Source organism: Polypterus senegalus, chromosome 13 (assembly GCF_016835505.1).
Source record: "Polypterus senegalus isolate Bchr_013 chromosome 13, ASM1683550v1, whole genome shotgun sequence".
Classification (NCBI taxonomy): domain Eukaryota; kingdom Metazoa; phylum Chordata; class Cladistia; order Polypteriformes; family Polypteridae; genus Polypterus; species Polypterus senegalus.
Genome location: NC_053166.1, coordinates 42,717,514 through 42,739,640, shown reverse-complemented (window position 1 = coordinate 42,739,640; position 22,127 = coordinate 42,717,514). Strand labels below are relative to the sequence as shown.

General features: G+C 39.5%; 1 protein-coding gene across 1 annotated transcript in view; it reads left to right on the top strand.

Annotated features, from left to right (window-relative positions):
- acsl6 (acyl-CoA synthetase long chain family member 6) overlaps positions 1-22,127 on the top strand; it is an 81,128-nt gene that overhangs the window by 26,214 nt on the left and 32,787 nt on the right. Inside the window, exons 8-13 of the mRNA XM_039775359.1 lie at positions 55-128; positions 2,305-2,382; positions 10,797-10,931; positions 11,102-11,236; positions 15,383-15,478; positions 19,228-19,300. Coding sequence (XP_039631293.1) covers positions 55-128; positions 2,305-2,382; positions 10,797-10,931; positions 11,102-11,236; positions 15,383-15,478; positions 19,228-19,300 — 591 coding nt within the window. The remainder of the gene's footprint in view (positions 1-54; positions 129-2,304; positions 2,383-10,796; positions 10,932-11,101; positions 11,237-15,382; positions 15,479-19,227; positions 19,301-22,127) is intronic.

The window sequence follows — 22,127 nt, the reverse complement described above, 5'->3', positions numbered from 1 at the left end:
AGTTCCCAGTAACTATGTGGAAAACACTAATGTGTGTATTGTCTGTTTTTCCAGGAAACCCCAAGGGTGTTATGCTTACTCATGGGAATGTTGTGGCAGATTTTTCTGGCTTCCTTAAAGTGACAGAGGTAGGTAGAGAGTACTGTCATTCTTTTATTCATTAACAATACGCATGTTGCTGCGTGTTTTAGTCATGTCTCGTCTTTCCTCGGGGGTAACCATTTAGCAGTTTCAGCTACACCATGAATCATAAATTAATCTTTTCATAGACTATCTCAGATTTGCCTTATTCTGTAAAAAGGTTTAAAATACTGGTTTCATAAAATGAGTGTCTAAAATTGACTACATACAAAAAGGTATAATCAGATCAATTTGAAAGGAATACTGCAATGTAAAGAAATGAAAATAAATCTATTAAACTTCATTGATAATGAGCATCACTTTTCTGTATTTATGGTTTTTTTTTATTAAATCCAAAGTTGAAAGCATAGTGAGGTTTGTGATATTATAGGTATGGAATGTTTTGACGAAACTCTGACTCATATGATGAAAAGCAAAAGTGACCTAGAAGGTCTTGATCTGCAATGGAAGTCACAAGGGCTGCTGGCTTGAATCCCAAACCTTGTTCATTGTGCTAACCTGTCTTTCCTTTCCTTTTTTTTTTCACAAATTAAAATTTTATTTCCATAGAATCCAAGAAGGGTGGAACCACAATATCCAATTTCCTGGCCAAAGTGCAATTGCAGTGTTCCACTTTCTACTGAGGCCCACCAAGTACCCCACCCATAGACTGGCTAGACCCCTTACTGTGGCCAGGTGGGACATGCTGTGGTGACCAGTCTCCAACAGTAGTATTACTTTACTGTTTCATACTTCACTCAGTGGTGAAAGAGGTTGACTGCTGACATTTTGTTCGGCCACCAAACCCACTTCATCATCTTTAAAACACCTAATACTGCCCTGCCATACCGCCGACTATAGTTTAGTGTTTACTTTGCAAAGTAGTTTGTAATGAGTGGGATCATTTCTTCATCAAGAAGGAGTTCTTTCAGTCTCTGGAAAAAGATATGCAAACACAAGACACTAAATTGGCCGTAGTGTGTTTGGTGTGTTGGTGTTTGTGTGTTCACCTTGCAATGGCCTGGCACCCTGTCCAGGGTTTCTTCTTGCCTAACAGTCTATGCTAGCTGGGAGAGGCTCCAAACACCCCCCATGATCCTGGTCTGGATTAAGCGAGTTAGAAAATGACACAACATGACACACAATCTCAGGCTCACAATCTAGGTAGGAAAAGCAATGAATTTAAATTTTAATAAATGCAATCCACACTTCTAATCTTTACAAATACCCATTCAACATCAAAAACATTCATTGATTCATTATGAACAGAAACCGCTACTTCCTGCAGCTATGGCAGTCCTCGTAAATTGAAAATATGTCTAATAAATAAATTATGTAGCTAGAAAATAATCTCATTACCTGTCATTTCATATTCAACTGTAGAAAGTTGGTAAATTTTAATATACAGCTAACAGTATGAGCTCATTAGCTGAATGTGACACGCCGATTGAGTTGCGTTGTAGCGATTTGCATTTTTGTTTTTCTGCTTTCAACATCAAAAACAAAAGCTGCTGTTTTCTCCCACCACTTGTGAGTATCAAAGAAAACAGTACAGATGATATGATACGTTTACGCAGTCTAAAATAGACGCTTCATTTTTTTCCATTAAAAAAACCTGACATTTAAAAAAACTTTTTTTTAGTGTAAAGTTAACATGCAATATACTTTAAAAAGCACAATTTTCACTACATTTTAGATCACTCTGAAAAAAAGCATTTCTGTAGAAAAATAAACATTCATGCAGAATGCATATTTGGAGGTACAGACACACAAAATGAGCCAAAAAGTGTGAGCTTGGTGCCTCTCAGAAGTGCTGATAAAGTGAGTTGCAAAAAGATGAGAGAAGCCACACAGGAAGATTTTGAGCTCAGTTCTGTACTTGGTCTGCATGCAATTTCTCATTGCATCTGACAGACAATAGGAAATGTTTAAAAGATTTTTTTTATTTAGAAGCCTAGAAAAATGAATAAGAGGTAAGCGCTGTAAATTACATTAGTGGTGGTTTGTGCATAGATCAGGCAGAAAAAATTATTCTGAGGAACGAGTACGTGGAGTCAATGAAATCAAACCAACCCTTTTACTTTGACTTACCTGTAAATTATTGCATGTACTCCTTTCTCTTGTTTTTTTTTTTCACACAGTTCTGTCTTTGTTTCTTTACTTTATTTCCATGGTCGGCTTCAGAAAGTCATCTTTCCCAGACAGGATGATGTGCTTCTCTCCTTCCTCCCTCTTGCCCATATGTTTGAAAGAGTTATCCAGGTAAGTCGAGAGCTGGGTCAAGTGTGACGTGCCTTGTTTCAATCGATATATATGATTTTACTACCTTAATATTGTATTAAGTACCTTAATCCAACACCTTTCATGCTGTAGAAAGTGAATAAGGACAAGACGTAATAGAGAGATCTTTATCCTAAATATGGCAGGAACAGAGCTACACATATAGACATCAAGAGACAGTTCTAAAGAGCAGTGCTTGAGGTGGGCAGAAACGGTCAGCAATGTTGTTCAAAAATGTGAAAATAAACATTCCCTCACCGTTCATATTACGACTTTACTTTCTAACCCCTAAAAGTATGTTGAGTGCTGGTCCTGCGCCTTGTAGTTTTAACATATGCAGTTCCTTTTATCTTGTGTTTGTCAAATTTTGTGGATGATCTGTAAGAAGAAAAATTGATGAGCTTTGATAACATGGAGCCCTGTGACATTTATTTTGGTCAATTGAATACAGTACATGGGAGGGGTTAATTGTTAACTTTGTAAAACAGTTCAGTGTGTCTGTAGAAGTGCACTGTGACCTTCTGCACACAGAAACAGGAATTCATGCTTTAAAAATAGAGGGAGTACAACAGAGGACTCAGAACGCAGCCCTGTGGAGTCCCTTTGTTGAGTAAGAGATGATGAATTGAGGCTACTTATTTGAACTAACTGGGGTGTGCTTGACAGAAAGTTAAAAATCTTGCTTTCCAATGAAGTGCTCAGATGCATGTCCTTGACTGTGTTGATGAGCTTACAGGGGTTTATTGTGTTAAATGCAGAACTATAGTCTATAAATAGCACTTGCACACAATTTCCTCTCTTGTTGTACAGGTGGTCTAGTACTTGTATGTAGGATTGATGAACAGCGTCTGGTGATGCCACCTCTGTGTGTAATCAAGTTTTTGTCCAAACTCTTCATGTTAAGTTCCTATGTAGTTGAATGAGCCACCCACATTCAATTTGGAATTTTAACTTCCTCCGCGTGTGTAAGAAGCATTTCAAGACTCCCTTGTTTGGTGTCTGATTCCCAGTTCTGTCTAACTAATGTTAGATATTAGGTTTTTGTGACCTAGGGATTGTAGTTTGTTCTGTGCTCTTCACTTGAGGTGATTAATTTGGTAACCTGCACAGTATCACTTGTCTCTAGACTGTCCCCCAGTGTTTACTTGATTATGTTGGCCTCTTTTGTAAGTCGCTTTGGATTAAAGCATCTGCTAAGCAAATAAATGTAAATGTCTATAGTGCACAGTACATGATTTCAGTGGCAGTATAGGACCTCCTTATTCCGTGGAGTTGTTGTATGTGCAAGCAGCTTTAACATGGGTGAAAGAATTACACAAGAATTGCACAACACTTTTTTAACAGAACTCCAGCCAAGCATCAATCCCCAGCAATTCATTGGTGCTAGATTATATTAGGAGTATTGCTGAACTTATAGATGAATTGAACAAAATCTACACTTTTTAAATAGACTTTAAGCTCTCATTGTTTGGAAATGTTTCAATCTGCAGTGTAATCTCATGACTGATTAGCAATACACTTACTGCATACAGACAACACAATATGCCTTGTGGGACTGAATGAATAACAAACCAATCATTTTAATTATACCTGAAAATGCATAATGTGATCTGAGTAGTTTCAGTAGCATTTCCCCAGTGGTGTTATGACTTTTTAACAAAAACCATGGTTACCAAAGTTCAAATTAAGATTCCCAAGCACATGATTAATTTATATGACCTGGGGTGCAACTGTTAGATATAATAAACATAGTTTTTAATTTTTATACTATAAAATGATATACCTTCTAGACTATAATACTCATTCTTGGATAACTTTGGCAAATTTTTGGTGCCAGTAGTTAGCCCTAATACATCACAGCTCCAAAGTTCCAGCTGCAGTCACTGTATGAAATTTATATTCTTATTCCCGAGTCCACATGGGTTCCCCCAGTATTGGTTTCCTCCCATTTTGCATAGTTGTGCTTGCTGGGTTAAGTGCAAACTCAAGGTGGCCCAGTGTGCCTTGAAACAGACTGCTGTTCAGTCCAGGGCTTGTGCACATAATACTGGTGGTATGGTAAAAGAGATCGATCACATCCTTGTGGGCAGACGCTGAAGGTTCTTGCAAAACTGCACGGTCTTCAGAAGTGCCCAGTTTGTGAATTCTGACCAAAGACTTGTTGTTGCTACTCTGAAGATGCAGCTTAGGTCCAGTAGGCAACCGCCTACTAGGAATATGAGGCTGGGCCTGGCCAGACTCCAAATAAGGCTGTTTCTAGCAAGTTTGCACGCAGTTTGTGTGAGGAACTTACAGACTTGGATGCTACTCCTGATCCTAATGTGATCTGGGAGACCTTCTGTGACAAGACCCTGAAGGTTGCTAAGGGTTGTGTTGGTGTTACCAATTTTCCTAGAAGGGGCTGTTTCATATCACAGGGTACAATGGATATCATCGAGAGGGTGCATGATGGAAACTCTGGTCCGTACCGAGAACTGAGAAGGATGGCTCAGAGTGCATTCACGGCAGATAAGGAGGCGTTTGTTAGAAGAATCTGTGAGCAAGTGACACATCATCTGTGGTCTAGTGACCCACGTCCTACTTACAGAGGAATTGAAGTTCTGAATCTGTTCCTCAGAGTCGCAGTCAGGGCGGCTGAAGGAACGGTCCTTACAGATGATACTACGGTTGTGACCCACTGGGCTGGCTCCTTTTTTTTTTATATTGTATTATAATTTTATTGATTTTATTGTAATCATTCCATACAGATAGATCAATTTTTACAAAAAATAGGATCAAAAACAAATCAACCCAACCCCCACCCCTGGGAAAGAGAGCATGGCCAATGGAGTAAAACTTAAAGCTGGTCAAAAAACATAAATTGATGAGTTTAATAGGCGGATAAAAAAAAAAGAAGATAATCTATTTCCTTAGTGCTTTAAGAGCTTATTCTAAAATATTATTGATTAGATCCTGGCAGGTTTTGAAAAAGTTCTGCACAGATTCTCTAATTGAGCATTTAATTTTTTCCAATTTCAAATAATACAAAACATCAGTTACCCACTGACTTAAAAGAGGAGAATTAGGATTCTTCCAGTTTAGCAAAATAAGTCTGCGTGCCAACAGTGTAGTGAATACAATCACAGTTTGTTTGTCCTTCTCCACTTTAAGCCCATCTGGGAGAACACCAAACACAGCTGTTAATGGGTGAGGAGGGATTGTGACACCAAGGCTGTCTGAAAGACACTTAAAAAGTTTTGTCCAGAATGGCGTTGGTGCAGGCCCAAAACATGTGATCAGTGAGGCTGGGACTTGATTGCAGCTTTCACAGGTTGGATCTTGACCTGGGAACATTTTGGACAGTTTTAAGTGAGACCGATGTGCTTGATATATAATTTTGAATTGAATAATTGTATGCTTTGCACATATGGAGCTTGCGTGAATTCTTTGCATTGCTACCTTCCACTCCTTTTCTGATATGTTGAGTGATAGATCTTTTTCATTGTCCTCTTGGATCTTTGAAAGGGAGGGACTGTAAAATAATTTTATATATTGCAGAAATACTGTCTGAGTCTCCAAACTCAGCAATATTTTTTCCGTAATGGAGGAAGATGCGAGATAAAGGAAATCAGGCAGGTTCTGTTTGACAAAATTTCTAATTTGATAGTTAAAGAAATGTGTTGCTGGAAAGTTAAATTTGGAATGTAATTGTTCAAATGATGCAAAGATGTTGTCTATGTACAGATCTCTAAGTAATTTATTAAAAATTGTATATGTTTGCGAGGTTTGAAAAAGATGGTTCTCATGCAGAGGTGCCACAGATTAAAGATTCTTCATCTTAAAATGCTTCCTACATTGGTTCAATATTCTGAGTGAGTTAAGCACAATTGGTCTGTTAGTATATTGTTGATAACTTGCATTTATTGGGGCACAAAGCAGGTCATATAAAGAAGTACTGCAGGATTTTATTTCTATTGCGGACCAGGCCTGTGTATGTTCATCTATTTGTGTCCAGGTTTTTATAGCTTGTATGTTTTCTGCCCAGTAATAAAACTGAAAGTTAGGTAGAGCCATGCCACCTTCTGCCTTTGGTCTTTGTAGGGTCGCTCTTTGAATACATGGATGTTTTGAGTTCCAAATAAATGAGGTTATGGTTGAATCTAATTGCTTAAAAAATTATTTATTGATGTATATTGAAACATTTTGAAATAAAAAGAGAAGCTTAGGAAGGACATTCATCTTAACAACGTTAATTCTTCCAGCAAAAATGAAATGAAGGGTTGACCATCTGTGTAAGTCTTGCTTAATTTTTTCCATACAGATGGTGAAATTTTGTTGATAAAGAGCTTTATATTTACTTTTGATATTTACCCCTAGGTATTTAAACTGATATGCAATGATAAATGGGAAGGTGTCCAATCTGATATTGTATGCTTGTGATTTCACTGGAAAGAGCACACTTTTATTCTAAGAGATCTTTTGAAATTCTGTAAGCTCTGTTAAGACTGCAGAAACAGTATTTTGTGGGTCTGATATATACAGTACCTTATCATCTGCATATAGAGAAATTTTCTATTCAAGTCCTTCTCTGATAATCCCCTTTATCTGATAAGCATTTCGACAGTGAACTGCCAGTGGTTCAACGGCGATTGCAAATAGCACTGGTGACAAGGGGCATCCTTGTCTGGTACCACGTTCTAATTTGAAGTAGTCTGAACAAATGCTGTTAATACAAACTGAAGCTTCTGGATTGGTATACAGTAGATTGATCCATGCACAGAGGTTCGGGTCAAACCCAAATTAGGTGAAGGTAGCTCCATTCAACCATGTTAAATGCTTTTTCTGCATCCAACGATAATAATATCTCTGGGGTGTTTGACTTTGCTGGTGAATATATTACATTAAACAGGCGTTGAAGATTGGAAGCTAATCCGGCCTTTATATAAATCCAGTTTGATCTTTTGGTATTACCGAAGGCAGCACTTTCTCCATCCTTCTAGCTAGGACTTTGGAGAGTATCTTATACCATCATTATTCAGAAGTGAAATTGGTCTTTATGATGCACATTGTAATAAGTCCTTATTTTTGGGCTGGCTACATTGAGCAGCTGTTTAAAGTTGATCTCCAGCAAGGATGCTGAATATCTCTGGGTCTACGGTTCTTGAGGCTAATCCTCCAATTAGCTGTAAACCACCCAATCACACTTAGATTGCACAGATGGTGGGTAGGGAAGACTGTGGGGATCAATGGCAGATGTGACTCTTCATTGGCAGATTTCTAAAAGTATTGCTTGCTCTGAATTCTGGTTACTGTTCATTTGTTCTGATGGGAGGGCCAGGATATTTTGACAACTCCTTGGGTCTCTGTGACCCTGACCTGCATAAGCAAATTAGAAAATGGATGGATGAAAGAAAAGAAAGAGTCTAACATAGCATTACTGGATTCAGGAGATGAAGGAGTCTTTTGACCAGTAGGCCAGGGTTACTACACAAAAGGAGTGACTAGTCCTTATTTTCTCATAAAATGACACCACTCAGCATCTGCTGTGTTTTGTGTAACAAAAAATGAAACCTGCACTTGTAACCACACACTCAGCAACCAAGTAAAAGGAAGTTACAAATACCATTCTCTCAGTTTGTGTCCTTATTAATTAAATAGATTGATTTTATGCACGCTGGCAGCACGGTGGCGCTGTTGCCTCGCAGTTAGGAGACCTGAGTTCGCTTCCCGGGTCCTCCCTTCGTGGAGCTTGCATGTTCTCCCCGTGTCTGCATGGGTTTCCTCCCACAGTCCAAAGACATGCAGGTTAGGTGAATTGGTGACCCTAAATTGTCCCTGCTGTGGGCTGGTGCCCTGCCTGGGGTTTGTTTCCTGCCTTGTGCCCTGTGTTGGCTGGGATAGGCTCCAGCAGACCCCCGTGACCCTGTAGTTGGGATATAGTGGGTTGGATAATGGATGGATGGATTTTATACACTTCCCCTGGATGTTCTAAAATGTATTAAGGTGCAGAATAGTTTTAGCAATTTTGAAAAGAATGTGGCACAGTAATTATTCTGGCTGGCTCACTGAAACATCTTTGTGCAGTGACACACATATGGATATTTGTCATCATTTTCAATGAGCTACCCAGCTTACGTGAATCTCGGAGCCTTGAATATAAATAAACGTGCACATTCTTGGCTCCAGGGCTTTTTCTGCCAAGGAGTTTTTAATTACGGAAACTCTACTACTCCTACTTAATTACCTTTTAGTTAGTGGGGGTGGAGGTGTGGGTGATGGTTTTATTTTGTTTTTGCTTCTTGTTTTTAATAGATGCCCTTGACAATAGGAATGATGGTATGGAGTTTAATGCTGCTGTCTTATAACATTTGGACCCCATTTAATTTCGACTGGTGGGCCTCATGTGTACAACTTGTTTAATTTCCCTGAGCTCACGCAGAGTTTTCTCCATGGTGTCTACTTACAGCTCTGTTCATTCTTGACTTTGACTTGTCACCATTTGAAAGCTTTTGCCCAGAAATGTGTTTATTGCTTGTGTTTGGTCATTGCTTTCCCAAAAGTCTTCAGTTCAGAATAATACTGCACTGGATGAATGATTTAAAAAGAAACAACACATGAATGTCTGTGGCAGGATTACAGAGTTCCATGGACCAGTGGTGTCTATCCATGTGCAGTTTGTACGTTTTCTATGTGTATTTTTTCATCATCCAAAGTTTTGAAGATATTATTGATTGACAATTCCAAACTTTTCCTTGTATGTGAATGATTATGCCCTGCAATAGACTGAATCCCTTGGTATATTTTGTTTCTGCCACCAGGTAATGCCGCCAGGCTGTGCCTGTCATGACCCTTATTTGGAATAAACAGGTTTAAGAATGGCAGCTCCATTTCTGTACAAATGTCACTCGACACTCTGATAGATGATATTATTTTTCCTTACTGATACCTGGAGTGGGATGATTAGTTGTACCCAGTGGAGCTTTAAGGAGGCATCGCATGACAAGATTTTAAGGGGCATCATTTTCTCATTTTAGTTGGCAATCCAAAGAAGCCAAATTGACCCCTACCCCTTGCTCTGGAAATGTGACTTTATAGAAATGTTTGACACAGACATATCACCAGTAAATGATGAATTTCAAAGCTGAGACATGTCATCTATCATAATTAACGATGATGTGCTCAGAATGAAATGTTGGGCGGAGTTCTAATTATAAAAGCAGCATTTTGTTGTTAGAAAATGTTCACTTATATCCAAAGGCGCACACAAAAAAAAAAAAAAACAGGTTTAGGACACTCCTGGTTCGTTAATGCTTCACTTCAAAATCTCATCTTCTAATCAAAAAATTAAAATTTACTGCAGATGTCTCAGATAGTTGTTACATAAGGCAAAACCAACTTATACAACGAACTTTATGGATATGCATTGGGCAGCACGGTGGTGCACTAGTGCCTTGCAGTAAGCTGACCAGGGTTCACATCCTGGGTCCTCCCTGTATGGAGTTTGCATGTTCTTCCTGTGTCTATGTGAGTTTCTTTCGGGTGCTCCGGTTTGCTCCCATAGTCCAAAGACATGCAGGTTAGGTGGACTGGACTTAACTGGCCCTGATGGTGTGCGCTTGAATTGTGTTCACATTATTTGTTGTCCTGGCGTCCTGGCGCCCTGTCCAACAATATTGTTCCTGTCTTGCTCCCTATGCTTGCTGAGATAGGCTCCAGCCCCCTGCAACCCTCTTCAGGATTAAGTAGGCTGATAAATTGGAATAGTATGAATATTCATTTGTGTTTCTGTTTCCAGTGTTAAGTAGTTGATTATGTCCTTGGACAGCTGTACTGTATGACAATATATTGCTAGACTGTTTTATTTGTTATGGCATTATTTGTCTGATATTTTATTACCACTGATTCTGATAGATTGATACATTGTATGAGGCAATGTGTTTCTCTTGCTGCCTCACATAAGACTTACTTGAGGCTATCAACTTTCATGGCTGCCCACAGCTGATCTTCCATGGCTCCTTCCTTATAGCTTCAATAATCATTATTTTGCTGCATCCCCTACCTGTACATTAATGCTACCAGCTTTACCTTACACCACTCACTTGGGGCCAGAAGTAACACTGTTTGCACTAGTTTTCTGCAACGTAGTCAGCCAATCTGAACCAGGATCTTTCCTGAGACTCACCAGCAGCCACATACCCTGGCCAAAGGATTTAAGCAGCAGAGTGAGGCTCGTAAGTTCTGCTCTTTAAGTGCTTGATTATTTTCCTGTCTTACTCACTCATGCATTAACAAACACACACACACACACCTTCTCCATAGATCCCTCAGGGTATCTCCAACCCTTCTGACAATGTTTCTCTTCCAGGTCTGCCTGGCCCTACCAGAAGTTTTATGCCTCTTCTCTGTCTTACTTCTAGTCTGTAGTTTACTTACATGGAGGAAGGGTTGGCTTCTTTCAAGGAGACATCAGGCTTCTACCGGATGACATGAAAACACTACGTCCTACAGTCTTTCCAGTGGTTCCCCGCTTGCTGAACAGAATGTATGACAAGGTGAGTCTGTGAAGCAAGTAGGAAAACAGTCCTCATAAACATCATTTTCTGTCAGAAAAATAAAATCTGTGATTCGCCTCCCCTAGTACCTGATTAAATGGTCAGTTTGCAGCAGGCTCATCAGTAAAAGGGACATTTCATAAATCTTCTGACTCCTTTTTGTCTCACAGGTCTTCAGTATGGCAAACACTCCATGGAAGCGATGGCTTTTGGAATTTGCAGCAAAAAGAAAAGAAGAAGAAGTCAAAAATGGCATTGTCAGATGCAACAGCCTGTGGGATAAACTCTTCTTTAATAAAATTCAGGTGAGTTTTGTAATTTTTGCAAGGTGAGGGGCCAATTAAATCAACACAGCAGCTACAGTACAGATTTCATTTTGATATTTTATTCCCTCAAATCCAGACTGAATTATTAAAATCACCCTTTAAAGCACAGCGTGAAAGAACAATCTTCCTGATGACTTTTTTTGTGATTCTGATATTATTTGGATCTATCTATCTATCTATCTATTTATTGTCACAAGAATGAGACGTACTCAGATAAAGGTTTGGGGCAGCCACCCGTATAATCTGGTTTCCTGGCTGCAAAATCATTTTGTTGAAATACAGAGCACTGAAGTGCATACAACCGAGTCCAGAACAAGACTGAGGGAAAAGGGCAGGCTTTTAAAGGGGAAGACAGGAAGTGAGGTCATAAGGATCGGGCATGTGTTCATTGCTCATTGGATCAGGCCCGGACGTGACATCAGGGGGGCCGGAGCTGGTAAGGTCTGTTTCCATTGGTTCGGTCCCGGAAGTGATATCAAGAGAGCCAGGTGGAGTCTCCCAGGAATGGTCTACAGGGAAGTGAGAAAAAGAGTCAGTGCGCTCTGCCACATCCCGGCATGCCTCCGAACTGCTTTCATTTAAGCCCTTTAGCTGCCTCCCATGCGCACGTGTGTGACACTCTCTTCATTTCATTGTTTCATGTGGTAACATACAGATTTAAAATAAAATTGCTATTCTGTATTATCATGGTATTCCCCTCTACTTATCCTTTACTTATTTTTTTCAGGGATAAGTGAACTCACCAGCTTTGTTTCCTGGTTAGTCTAGTCATGCACCTTAAGATTAACAATCACAGACGTAGATATACACATACACACAGACCCTTACCCACGAACATACCGTATGAATGATGTATACACAGCCCGTTATTCCTTAGCACTTTAACCCACACAAGTACCGTATGAATAACACATGCACAGTCCATCATTCCCTAGTACTTCAAGAGACTTGCTTATCAACAACATAACAACATACGATGTCTTAGATATATCTCAGACCTAAATATTACCTTTGGTCTCCATGAATATATTCAGACATACAATGGCTACAGGCCATTTATCAACCAATGATGTCTTATTTTAACACACTGTTCACTACTGGATGAGCTCTACTCCTCAGCTGATAAACCTTGCATTTCGGATCATATGGCACTTCCTTACTGCTCCAGGTGCTCTAAGTGTTTACCTTATTACTTCAGTTACTCTAAATATAAAGACGAAGTATAGAAAGTTAATAGCAACTTGTTTTTTTATTAAAGAACAACAATACCAGTAGGGGAAAGCATAAAAGAAAATGTAAATAGCAAAGTCTGGATATATATAGTCTTTAGAATTAGCTTACGAAAAGAAGTATCAAAGATGAATGTCCTTGGGCAGTTTGTGATCTAGCAATCAATATTGTTCATGAGAGGCTTTAGCTGATGATCAAATGAAAATGGTTGCACATATGTTGCCCTCTCATGACTTCACTCCTTCCCTCTCTTGACATCGCTCCCAGAAAAGGCATATTTAAAAATTCCATGTGGGATTCCAGAACATATGATGTTACATACATTTGATTGGTTGGCTGTCTATATGATAAATGACATCTCTTACAGTCTTTAATCTTTTAAGTATGTCCGAATTCCTTCCTTTCCCAAGCTGTAATCCAATTTGACAATTCCTTGTCCTCATAGTGCCCATCTGATCACAGGTTATAAAGTAATTGATACAGCCTGAGGCATCATCCTGGTATTCTACTTGTTTGCACAGATGTTTTAAAAGTGAGGTACACTTCAGAAAGAGATGATCTGATGATAATTACCGACTTGTAAAATTAAGTTAACCTTTGTTTATGTGGGCAAATAAATAAAATATAAAATTTAAATACCACATGGGGCGGCACGGTGGCGCAGTGGTAGCGCTGCTGCCTCTATGTAAGGACACTTGGGTTCGCTTCCCGGGTCCTCCCTGCGTGGAGTTTGCATGTTCTCCTCGTCTCTGCATGGGTTTCCTCCGGGTGCTCCGGTTTCTTCTCACAGTCCAAAAACATGTAGGTTAGCTGCATTGGCGATCCTAAACTGTCCCTAGTGTGTGCTTGGTGTGTGGGTGTGTGTGTGTCCTGGTTGGCGCCCTGCCCGGGATTTGTTCCTGCCTTGCGCCCTGTGTTGACTTGGATTGGCTCCAGCAGACCCCCGTGACCCTGTGTTAGGATATAGCGGGTTGAATAATGGATGGACGGATGGATGCCACTACATATTTTCTTCTCTGTATTAGGCAGGTATGAGTATCTGTAGAAGCCCAATGATGGTACAGTAGAGCCAGACCTGGTGAGCCCTAAAGCGGCAGCACATCTGCAAGGCATGGTCAGGTGTGCAGTGACTAAAGTTTCTTGATCTTTATGAGGGATGAGGGTGTGACTAAACTAATATCCATGGTCAAAAAAATAAATAGGTAAAACATAGTCATGCTGGAAATGACAGGTAAGGTGTTATGCTTGAGTAGGATTAACAATTAAGTTTTTTTGTAGAGCACTGCAGAGATTTCTGAAATGGATAAAGAATAGTCAGACTACTAGCACAAAAACATAGCAGGGCTAAACAATCTTTCAACAAAACCAAAACATTCGCCAGAAATCAAAGTTTTAATTCCAAAACAAACATTCAAAGCCAGTAGTTCTTCATTTGTAGTATTTGTACTTGATTTTTAATTTCCACCAAAAAGGTTTACTGTAGGTCTTAATGTTCATGAGTGAGCCACCATCTTTTATAGCGGGGTTGTGACCACATCACAATCTAAATGCTATCAGCAGACATGGCTAGCAATGGGACTCATTGTCTTAATCATCTTGGTGGGTCCAATGTGAATCCATGGGCAAAATGCCGGCTACAGTAGTACTGGTGTGGCAATAATGTAACAAAATTAAGAATAAGCTATTTAAAAAAAAAATGAAAAACAGAAGTAAATAACATCTAAAATTAAATTAAATAATTCTAAAAGAAATCTTTCATGTTATTCACATAAGTGGATTACAATACTGTCTTCAAAATGTTAGTATTTGCCAGAAATGCCAGGGGAAGGCCTGTGCTGAGTTGAGAAATGGGATCAAAGCAAACATAACCCTGAGTGCTCACCACACACTGCTGTGTCACACATTGTGGTGCTGTAGGTGTTCTGTTTCAGACAGGGTTGTTGTCCTGGCTTAAGTTTATTTTTTGTTTATTTATATTATTATTATTTTATTTATATTGTGATTTTCTTTGATATTACACTCACCAAGCAAATTATTAGGCCTGGTAAGATGCCTATCCATTTGAGTTTGGGACTAGGCTGCCAGAGCTGAGGTCTATTTAGGAACTTCAGACGTGTAAAGAAGGCATTTCTAATTTTTTGTGTGGATTTTTGTAGGCCTGTCCACAAATTTTGAGCTTAGTATTTGGTAGGAATCATAACAATATGTTTTCATTTAAAGTGCAGCCAGCACAAAAGCATCCTCCCAAAAATGTTTGGAATAACTGTAATTACTTTTTGAAGTACTTTGTTTTATTTCTTACTAGTGCTGCTGTCTCACAGGTTGTTTGAATGCTGATGGTGTTAATTTGTGTATGGAGTTTGCACTTTCTCTCTGTGTGCTCTCATAATCAAAGACATGCATGTTAGTTTAAACAGTAACTCTGCATGAGATGGCTTAGGGCAGTGTGGGTGTGTACGTGTCTGGGTCATGTGATGGGCTGTTTCTCTATTTGGATTGTTCTCTATCCTGTTTCCAGTATTGTATGGATATGTTTAGGATGTTATGACATTAATGTGGAATAAATGAGTTCAGAAAATAGATTGATGACTAAATTATTGCATCCTTTCACAGAAGGCTCAGTTACGCTTAGCTTCAGTTCCCCAAAAAACTCACCAAATCATCAGATATTGCTCAGATTACATTTTAAATTAATGTCTTTGTCCAAGGCTGTATGCTGCTATTTCCTTCTACAACTCAATTCTCGTAGAAAAATAAATTTTGATAATATAAATAAGCAGTCCCTTTAATGGTATTTTTTTCAACAAAGTGGGGACTACCAATCGAAGCCTCCGCCGTACACCTGTGTGGAGGTCATTTTAATGATGCAGACATTCACAAGTATTGTCTTTGCAGGCAAGTCTTGGTGGACGTGTCCGAATGATTGTTACAGGAGCAGCTCCAGCTTCACCTACTGTCTTGGGCTTCTTGAGAGCAGCATTGGGATGTCAGGTAAAATCACGCTTAAAATATTCGGCGGGAAATTTTTAATGTTATTTCAGCAGATATGATATCTTTTCTGGGCATTACCTTGTTTTATGGATTTTACAGTTACTTTCTCTTGATGTAAAAAATGGAACAGTGACTTTTCTGGAACAGATATCTACCATGTATGCTTAAACAGGTTAAGAAAATGGGAAGGCAGATGATTTTAATGAGTATACAGGAGACTGAGTGTACCCCAGTATATGTTATAATGACTTGATAAAAAAGAAAATGCCATCTAGGGGGAATTTTACAACACACATCTTTACTAAGGTTTCCTGGTTCAACAGTCATAAGCTTGTAAAGCTGACTTAGGTTGGAAATTTGTCTCTGGGTCTCTCATACATCCAGCATGGCCTCTCAGCTACAGTTCTCAGGAAAAGACTTTCTCACTAAGCAAATTTCTGGAAATTTCTAGCAGCTCCTTATCTTACTTTTATAACCCATGATTTTCTCTAAAGGATATATTACATCTGTCCTTGGGCAAAGTCCAGTGATGAATCCCTCCAGGTAGCAGACTGAAGTTTCTTTTGTGGTCCAGGAGCTTCCTGTTGTAAGAAATAATCAAACAGAAACAAAAAATAAGAGTTGGGGAAGCTTCTCCATATAATGTCCTGGCAGATGAGAAGTAAAAAAAAACTAATTCAGTTAGTGTTTATATCAAATACATCACACAAAAACAGTACAGTAGATTGTTCTTTATATATCATGGTGGCAGGAAGGAAGAATGGCTTTTAGATGGAAGAGAAAGTTACATCACTCGCGGGAGCTGGAAGTGATGTCATCAGTGCAGGACCAGATGTGACATCACTGGCGGGAGCTGGAAGTGATGTCATCAGTGCAGGAATGGATGTTACTGGGAATGGACTGGAGTGGAATACAAGGTGTATTCTTCTGCTGGTCTGTAGGAAGAGGAAGAAAGGGATTAGTACTCTGTTCCAACCCCCCGTCTCTTGATTCTTCACTTAAAATCGGACCCTTTGGCTGCTCCCTAAGTGCACGAGTGTGACACTGTCTTTATAGGTGATTTCTTCAAAAGCCATTGACCTTCAAAGATAGAGCCTCTCAAAGTTTCAGGTCTGAGTTTCTGAAAACAGAGAGGAGAGAGACATTTCTTTCGGCACAAGTGGCGTTTCAGTACCCTATCCTGTCACCCAAGGTTGTAAGCCTTACTCCTTGTGATTGTCACATACAATACAAAGTTTTTGGTTCCTTTCAACAGAAAAAAATGGACTTGGGCAGGATGCCATTTTCAAAATAGTTTTGTACATATTTGCATTTTTGGGGCTCTATTTAATGGAATCATTATAATCCACTGACACACACAAATACATGCACTCCCTTGTCCTTGAAGAAAAAGAGTTAGAGGTTTTAAATAGCCAATTAAAATCTGAATACACTTCTATGAGTGTTATAGACTTTTAGCAGGTTTTAAGAGGGTCCGATATTGTTAACTCCAACTGTATACCCTGCACATACAGGGTTTGGAGTGGTGAGGTCAGAATAGTCATGAAGATGATAAAGGATGGGGAATGGCATTGAGAAGGGGAAACCTTCAAAGGCAGCTGGAGTGCGGGCTTTTCTACCAACACTACTGGGTAGATGCTGGTCACTGGGAATTGCTGCACCAGTAATAGGGCAATCATTTTTGTTAGGAAGGAAAGCAACACATAGGGAGAAACTGGGTAAAAGCAATGGGAAGCTGGTGTGTCCAACTTAAGAGAAAAGATGTCAGACACGTTTAAAGATATTATGTGTGGAGATCAAAGAGGACTATCAAACCAGCACAAAAATGACAAAACATATTACACTATCAATACTCTAATTCCCTCTGTTTCTCTTTTGAATTTATTGGCTTGACATTATTTATCAATTTTGCACACTGAGGACTTCATTTCAACATTCAGATCATATTTCTTGCTGTATTTGTTTGCCAATCACCCATAAACAACTGAACCAATTTTCACAAAATTTTGTCTGTAGGTTTCCATTGGTCCTATTCAGAACATAGACTTTATTTCATTTCAAAAGTTTCATCAGGAATTCGAGTTGTAATGGGTGGGTAACCAAAAATTGTGCATTATACGAAAATGGCTGAGACAAAGAATGTTTTCTTATATAATAAAGCTGAACCAACTTAAAAAACAAGCTACATGGTGTTTAAAAAAATTAATCAGGAAGGGTGGTTGGAATGAGGGGGGAAGCAAAAAGTGGATCATTTTGAAAATGGCTACGTCAGACTTTTTATACAAAATAAAATCTTGACATTCAGGCCTTTCAAACGTTCCATCAAGAAATGAGGCTGTAATAGGGAGACGCCATGGTAATGAATCTGGCATATTGTTTGGATTTTTCCCTGCTTACAAAGAAGTCTAAATTCCACACCAGTTCATTATACTTAGCATACCCACTGTGCCTGGCAAGAGGTTCCTTGCAGCATATTTTGAGCTGCTGTCTGAAAGCCTTGGGACAGGGGAACTAGAGATGGCACCATGACCAGGTGGTGAAGGCAGTAGCTGACACCATCTGCACCAGAATTCAACAAAGCAAACATCAGCACTCAATAAAGGCATAACATTGCCTTTGTTAAGGCAGGAGAAAAACCTCAGGTGGAGATCAGGATCTCAAGTGGGCTGCTAACCTCGGTGTGTGACTGGCAGATGAAGGCTGACCTAGAGAAGCATTGCAAGGATGACACTCAGGCCAGATTTGGTCTTCACATCTTACTGCTCTAAGAAAGCCATTATGAGTCCCTTGGGAGTCCCAAGAGCATAAGAAGGCCAAATGTCTCAAACTGGAAGAGGAATGCCTCTGCTGCGTTGTCCGAGTGAGGGTGTCTGATGATCTAAGACCCAAAACACCCTATGATCCTGTGTTCATCATTGATGAGGTATCCATGTTACACCATCTAATATTCGAGTGTTATGATGGGAGCGCAACATAAAAATCACATATCACTTTAAAATGGCTCAAAAAATTTGGCCTTTCTTACGATATTGCTCATGCAATTTAAAATATAGGCTTCTTGAAGTTTAAAGAATATAATTAGGAGTTGTAATAGGACAGCCAACACCACAGAAACCACATATTACTCCATAAGGGGATGTTCATGAGCTTTTGGAAGTATGTTACAGTTAACCCAACTAAACATACACAGTTTATGGAGTTTAAAAACTTCCGACAATAATATGGCTTCAATAGCAGTAACAACACAAAAATGATAGCTTTGCACGTCTTACATGCCATTTCAAGGATCTGATTATTCAGCCAGCCATCTGGTTTATTAATGTGGAATTAACATCTTTTCATGAAACCGCAGTGAACCAGGAAATACAAAGAATTAGTGTTCATGTTTCCAGCCCAGCAAGGAGTTACCACTACCATTTTGCACTAAAAGAACAAATAAAGTAACTCCTAAGAGCAGTGTTGATAGAGAGGTGGTGTAGATAATGAATGGGCACTGGCATTTCTGCCAGCCATGACAAAATGGTCAAAATTTAAAAAACATGAATATTTCCTTTCTGACTTTAACTCATTGTCTAACTATACCAGAGCAATGTTAATTTCTGGGTACTTCTACTAATCGGTTATAAATCTATTATTATTAATATAAAACCATGATTAACTCTGTTAACCCTTTATGAATACATTTTGGTTTGCATTTGAAAATGTCATGTTTTAAACAAAAAACAGACACAAACTTTCTTTCTTTTCAGATATATGAGGGCTATGGGCAGACAGAGTGTACCGCTGGAAGCACCTTCACCACACCTGGTGACTGGACCGCAAGTAAGAATTCCTTTCACTTTAAGATAAAGCCCAGTTTGACTTCTGCACAGTCCTGCACAGCTCTTTAACAGCTTCAATGATCTGAGTTTCATTTTTGGTTCTTGCTCTGTCTTTGTGGAGTTTGCACATTCTCCCTGTGTCTATGTGAGTTTTCTCCCAAAGGCATCCTTATTCCATCCTTATTACAATGCATTGTAAATCCATTAAGGGAAAAAATTTGAAAGAATTTGACTCCCATATTACAAGTATAATGTAGATGACAGAGAGAGCTTTCAAGTTGTCTCCATATCCAAAAAGAACTAAAGGAGGCCAGATCCTATGAAGACATTTTATTAAAGGAATGTTACTTACAATGGAAGACTCAAAGAGATAAAACAATAAACAATACTTACCCCTTAGGATCTACTTGTATAATTATAAGCCTTAAGTACCATGTGGGGAGACTGATTTAGTTACCCATCTTATCAACGCAGCTCTGAGTTCTCACCTTCTTCAACGCTGCTGGGTTAGCCCATATCAACAATCCTCCAAGCTCAACCATACTGGTAGGACGATGCTCCCCAAATTACATCCAGAATGATCCTGTGAACTACTTCTGGAGTTCTAGACAAATCAAAAATGCTGAAGTGAGCCTGCACTTCAGGGCTAAGAGCACCATAGACATGACATGAGTTATCCCCAGTAGCCCAGGCACAGTTTGATGGAGCTGCATGAAGACCTCCATCATCATGGGGGGCTATTACCATTTTAAATGGAGCTTCCAATTGTCAAACAATATTTATTTTAAGCCTCAATATGTACTCATGTTCTCACAGTAGCACCCCTTGCTGGCAGAGTTGCTACTTTTTATCTTTTCAAAATTAATTTCTAGGTGTTAACTATAAACTGTGTTTATAAATTTTATAGAATTATTATAAATGAAATACTGTTGCCCTATTCAAGACTGGTTGTTTCTTGTGTTCAGTGCTGTTTGAATAGGATGTGCAACCCCCATAACCCTTAATTACTTTAAGTAGTGTTGAGAATGTTATCCATCCATTAATTTTCTAACCCGCTGAATCCGAACACAGGGTCACGGGGGTCTGCTGGAGCCAATCCCAGCCAACACAGGGCACAAGGCAGGAACCAATCCTGGGTAGGGTGCCAACCCACCACAGGACACACACACAAACACACCCACACACCAAGCACACACTTGGGCCAATTTAGAATTGCCAATCCACCTAACCAGCATGTCTTTGGACTGTAGGAGGAAACCGGAGCGCCCGGAGGAAACTGAGAATGTTATGTTATATAAATACTTTATACAATTATATAGTTTTTTTTTTTTTTTTGCCCTCTGGCAAACAAGCATAGTTTAGTGATCCCCGTGACTTATTGTAAAGAGGCAATCCTATTATGAATGGATTCAGACATCTGTTAAGACAGTCCCTGCAAGCATACATGATGTGGTTGTTGACACCATCTACAGAAGTGTGAGGAACACTTGTGCCCTGGATGATTTGAAGGATCACTGCTTCTAGTAAATAAGTATGACTAGGAAATCTGCAACATCTGTTTTACAGAAGTGGACGTGAAGAATCCTAAAATCTGGTAAATCATCTTATTACTACAGTCAGTGCCATTTATTCTATAAATGATGTGCTTATTTCATGTGGAGTCTTTCCCAAAGAAGTACTGTATGGCCAAAATGTACTGAACACTTGACAATCACACCTATATGAGCTTTTTGGATGTCCAATTCCAAAACCATGGGCATTCGTATTAAAATCCCCTTTGCAGCTACAAAAGTCTCCACTCTTCAAGCAAGGTTTCCCACAAGATTCTGGTGTGTGTTTGTGAAAATGTGTGCACATTCAACCAAAAGAACATTGGAGAGTTCAGAAACTGATGATGGATGAGAAGATCTGGATCACAATCGGCATTCCAGTTCAGCAGAAAAGTTTCTATAGGATTGAGGTCAGGGCTCTGTGCAGGCCACTGGAGTTTCTCCATGTCCTTATGGACCATGCTTTGTGCACAGGGGCACAGACATGCTGGAACAGAACAGGGCCTTCTCCCAAACCGCTGCCACAAAGCTGTAAGTGTACAATTGTCTAAAATGTCTTTGTATTCTGTAGCATTAACAATACCCTTTACTGGAACCAAAGGGCCAAGCGCAAACGCTGAAAAACAGTCCAGACCATTATCCCTCCTCCACCACACTGTGCAGTTCAGAAGGTAGTGTTCTCCTGGTATCTATCAGATTCTTCCATCATACTGCCAGCTAGTGAAGTGGGACTTATCAACTCGGAGGACACATTTTCACTGCTCCAGGGTCCAGTGGCGGCGTGCTTTACAACACTCCAGCTGATGCTTATTTTGTGCATAGTGATCTTGTGTGCAGCTGCTCAGCCATGGAATCCCATTTTATGAAGCTCCCAGCCCACAGTTCTTGTGCAGATGTTACTTCCAGCATCAGTGTGGAACTCTGTTTTGAGAGGTGATTTTTCACACGCTATGTGCTCCTGCACTTGGCAATCACGCTGAGTTTGCGTGGTCTACTACTTCGTGGCTGAGCTGTTGTTGCTCCAGACACTTTCACTTCACAATAACAGCTCTTACTGCTGACTGAAGCATACCGACTTGTGGCAAAGGTGGCATCCTATGACAGTGCCACATTTAAAGTCACTGAGCTCTTCAGTACCAGTGCTAATGTCTGTCAATGGAGATAGCTTGGCTATGTGTTTGATTTTATGCGCCAGTTAACAATGGGTGCAGCTGAAACACTTGAACTCAGTAATTTGGAGGGGTGTCCACAGTTCATGTATTTAAAGTATGAAATACT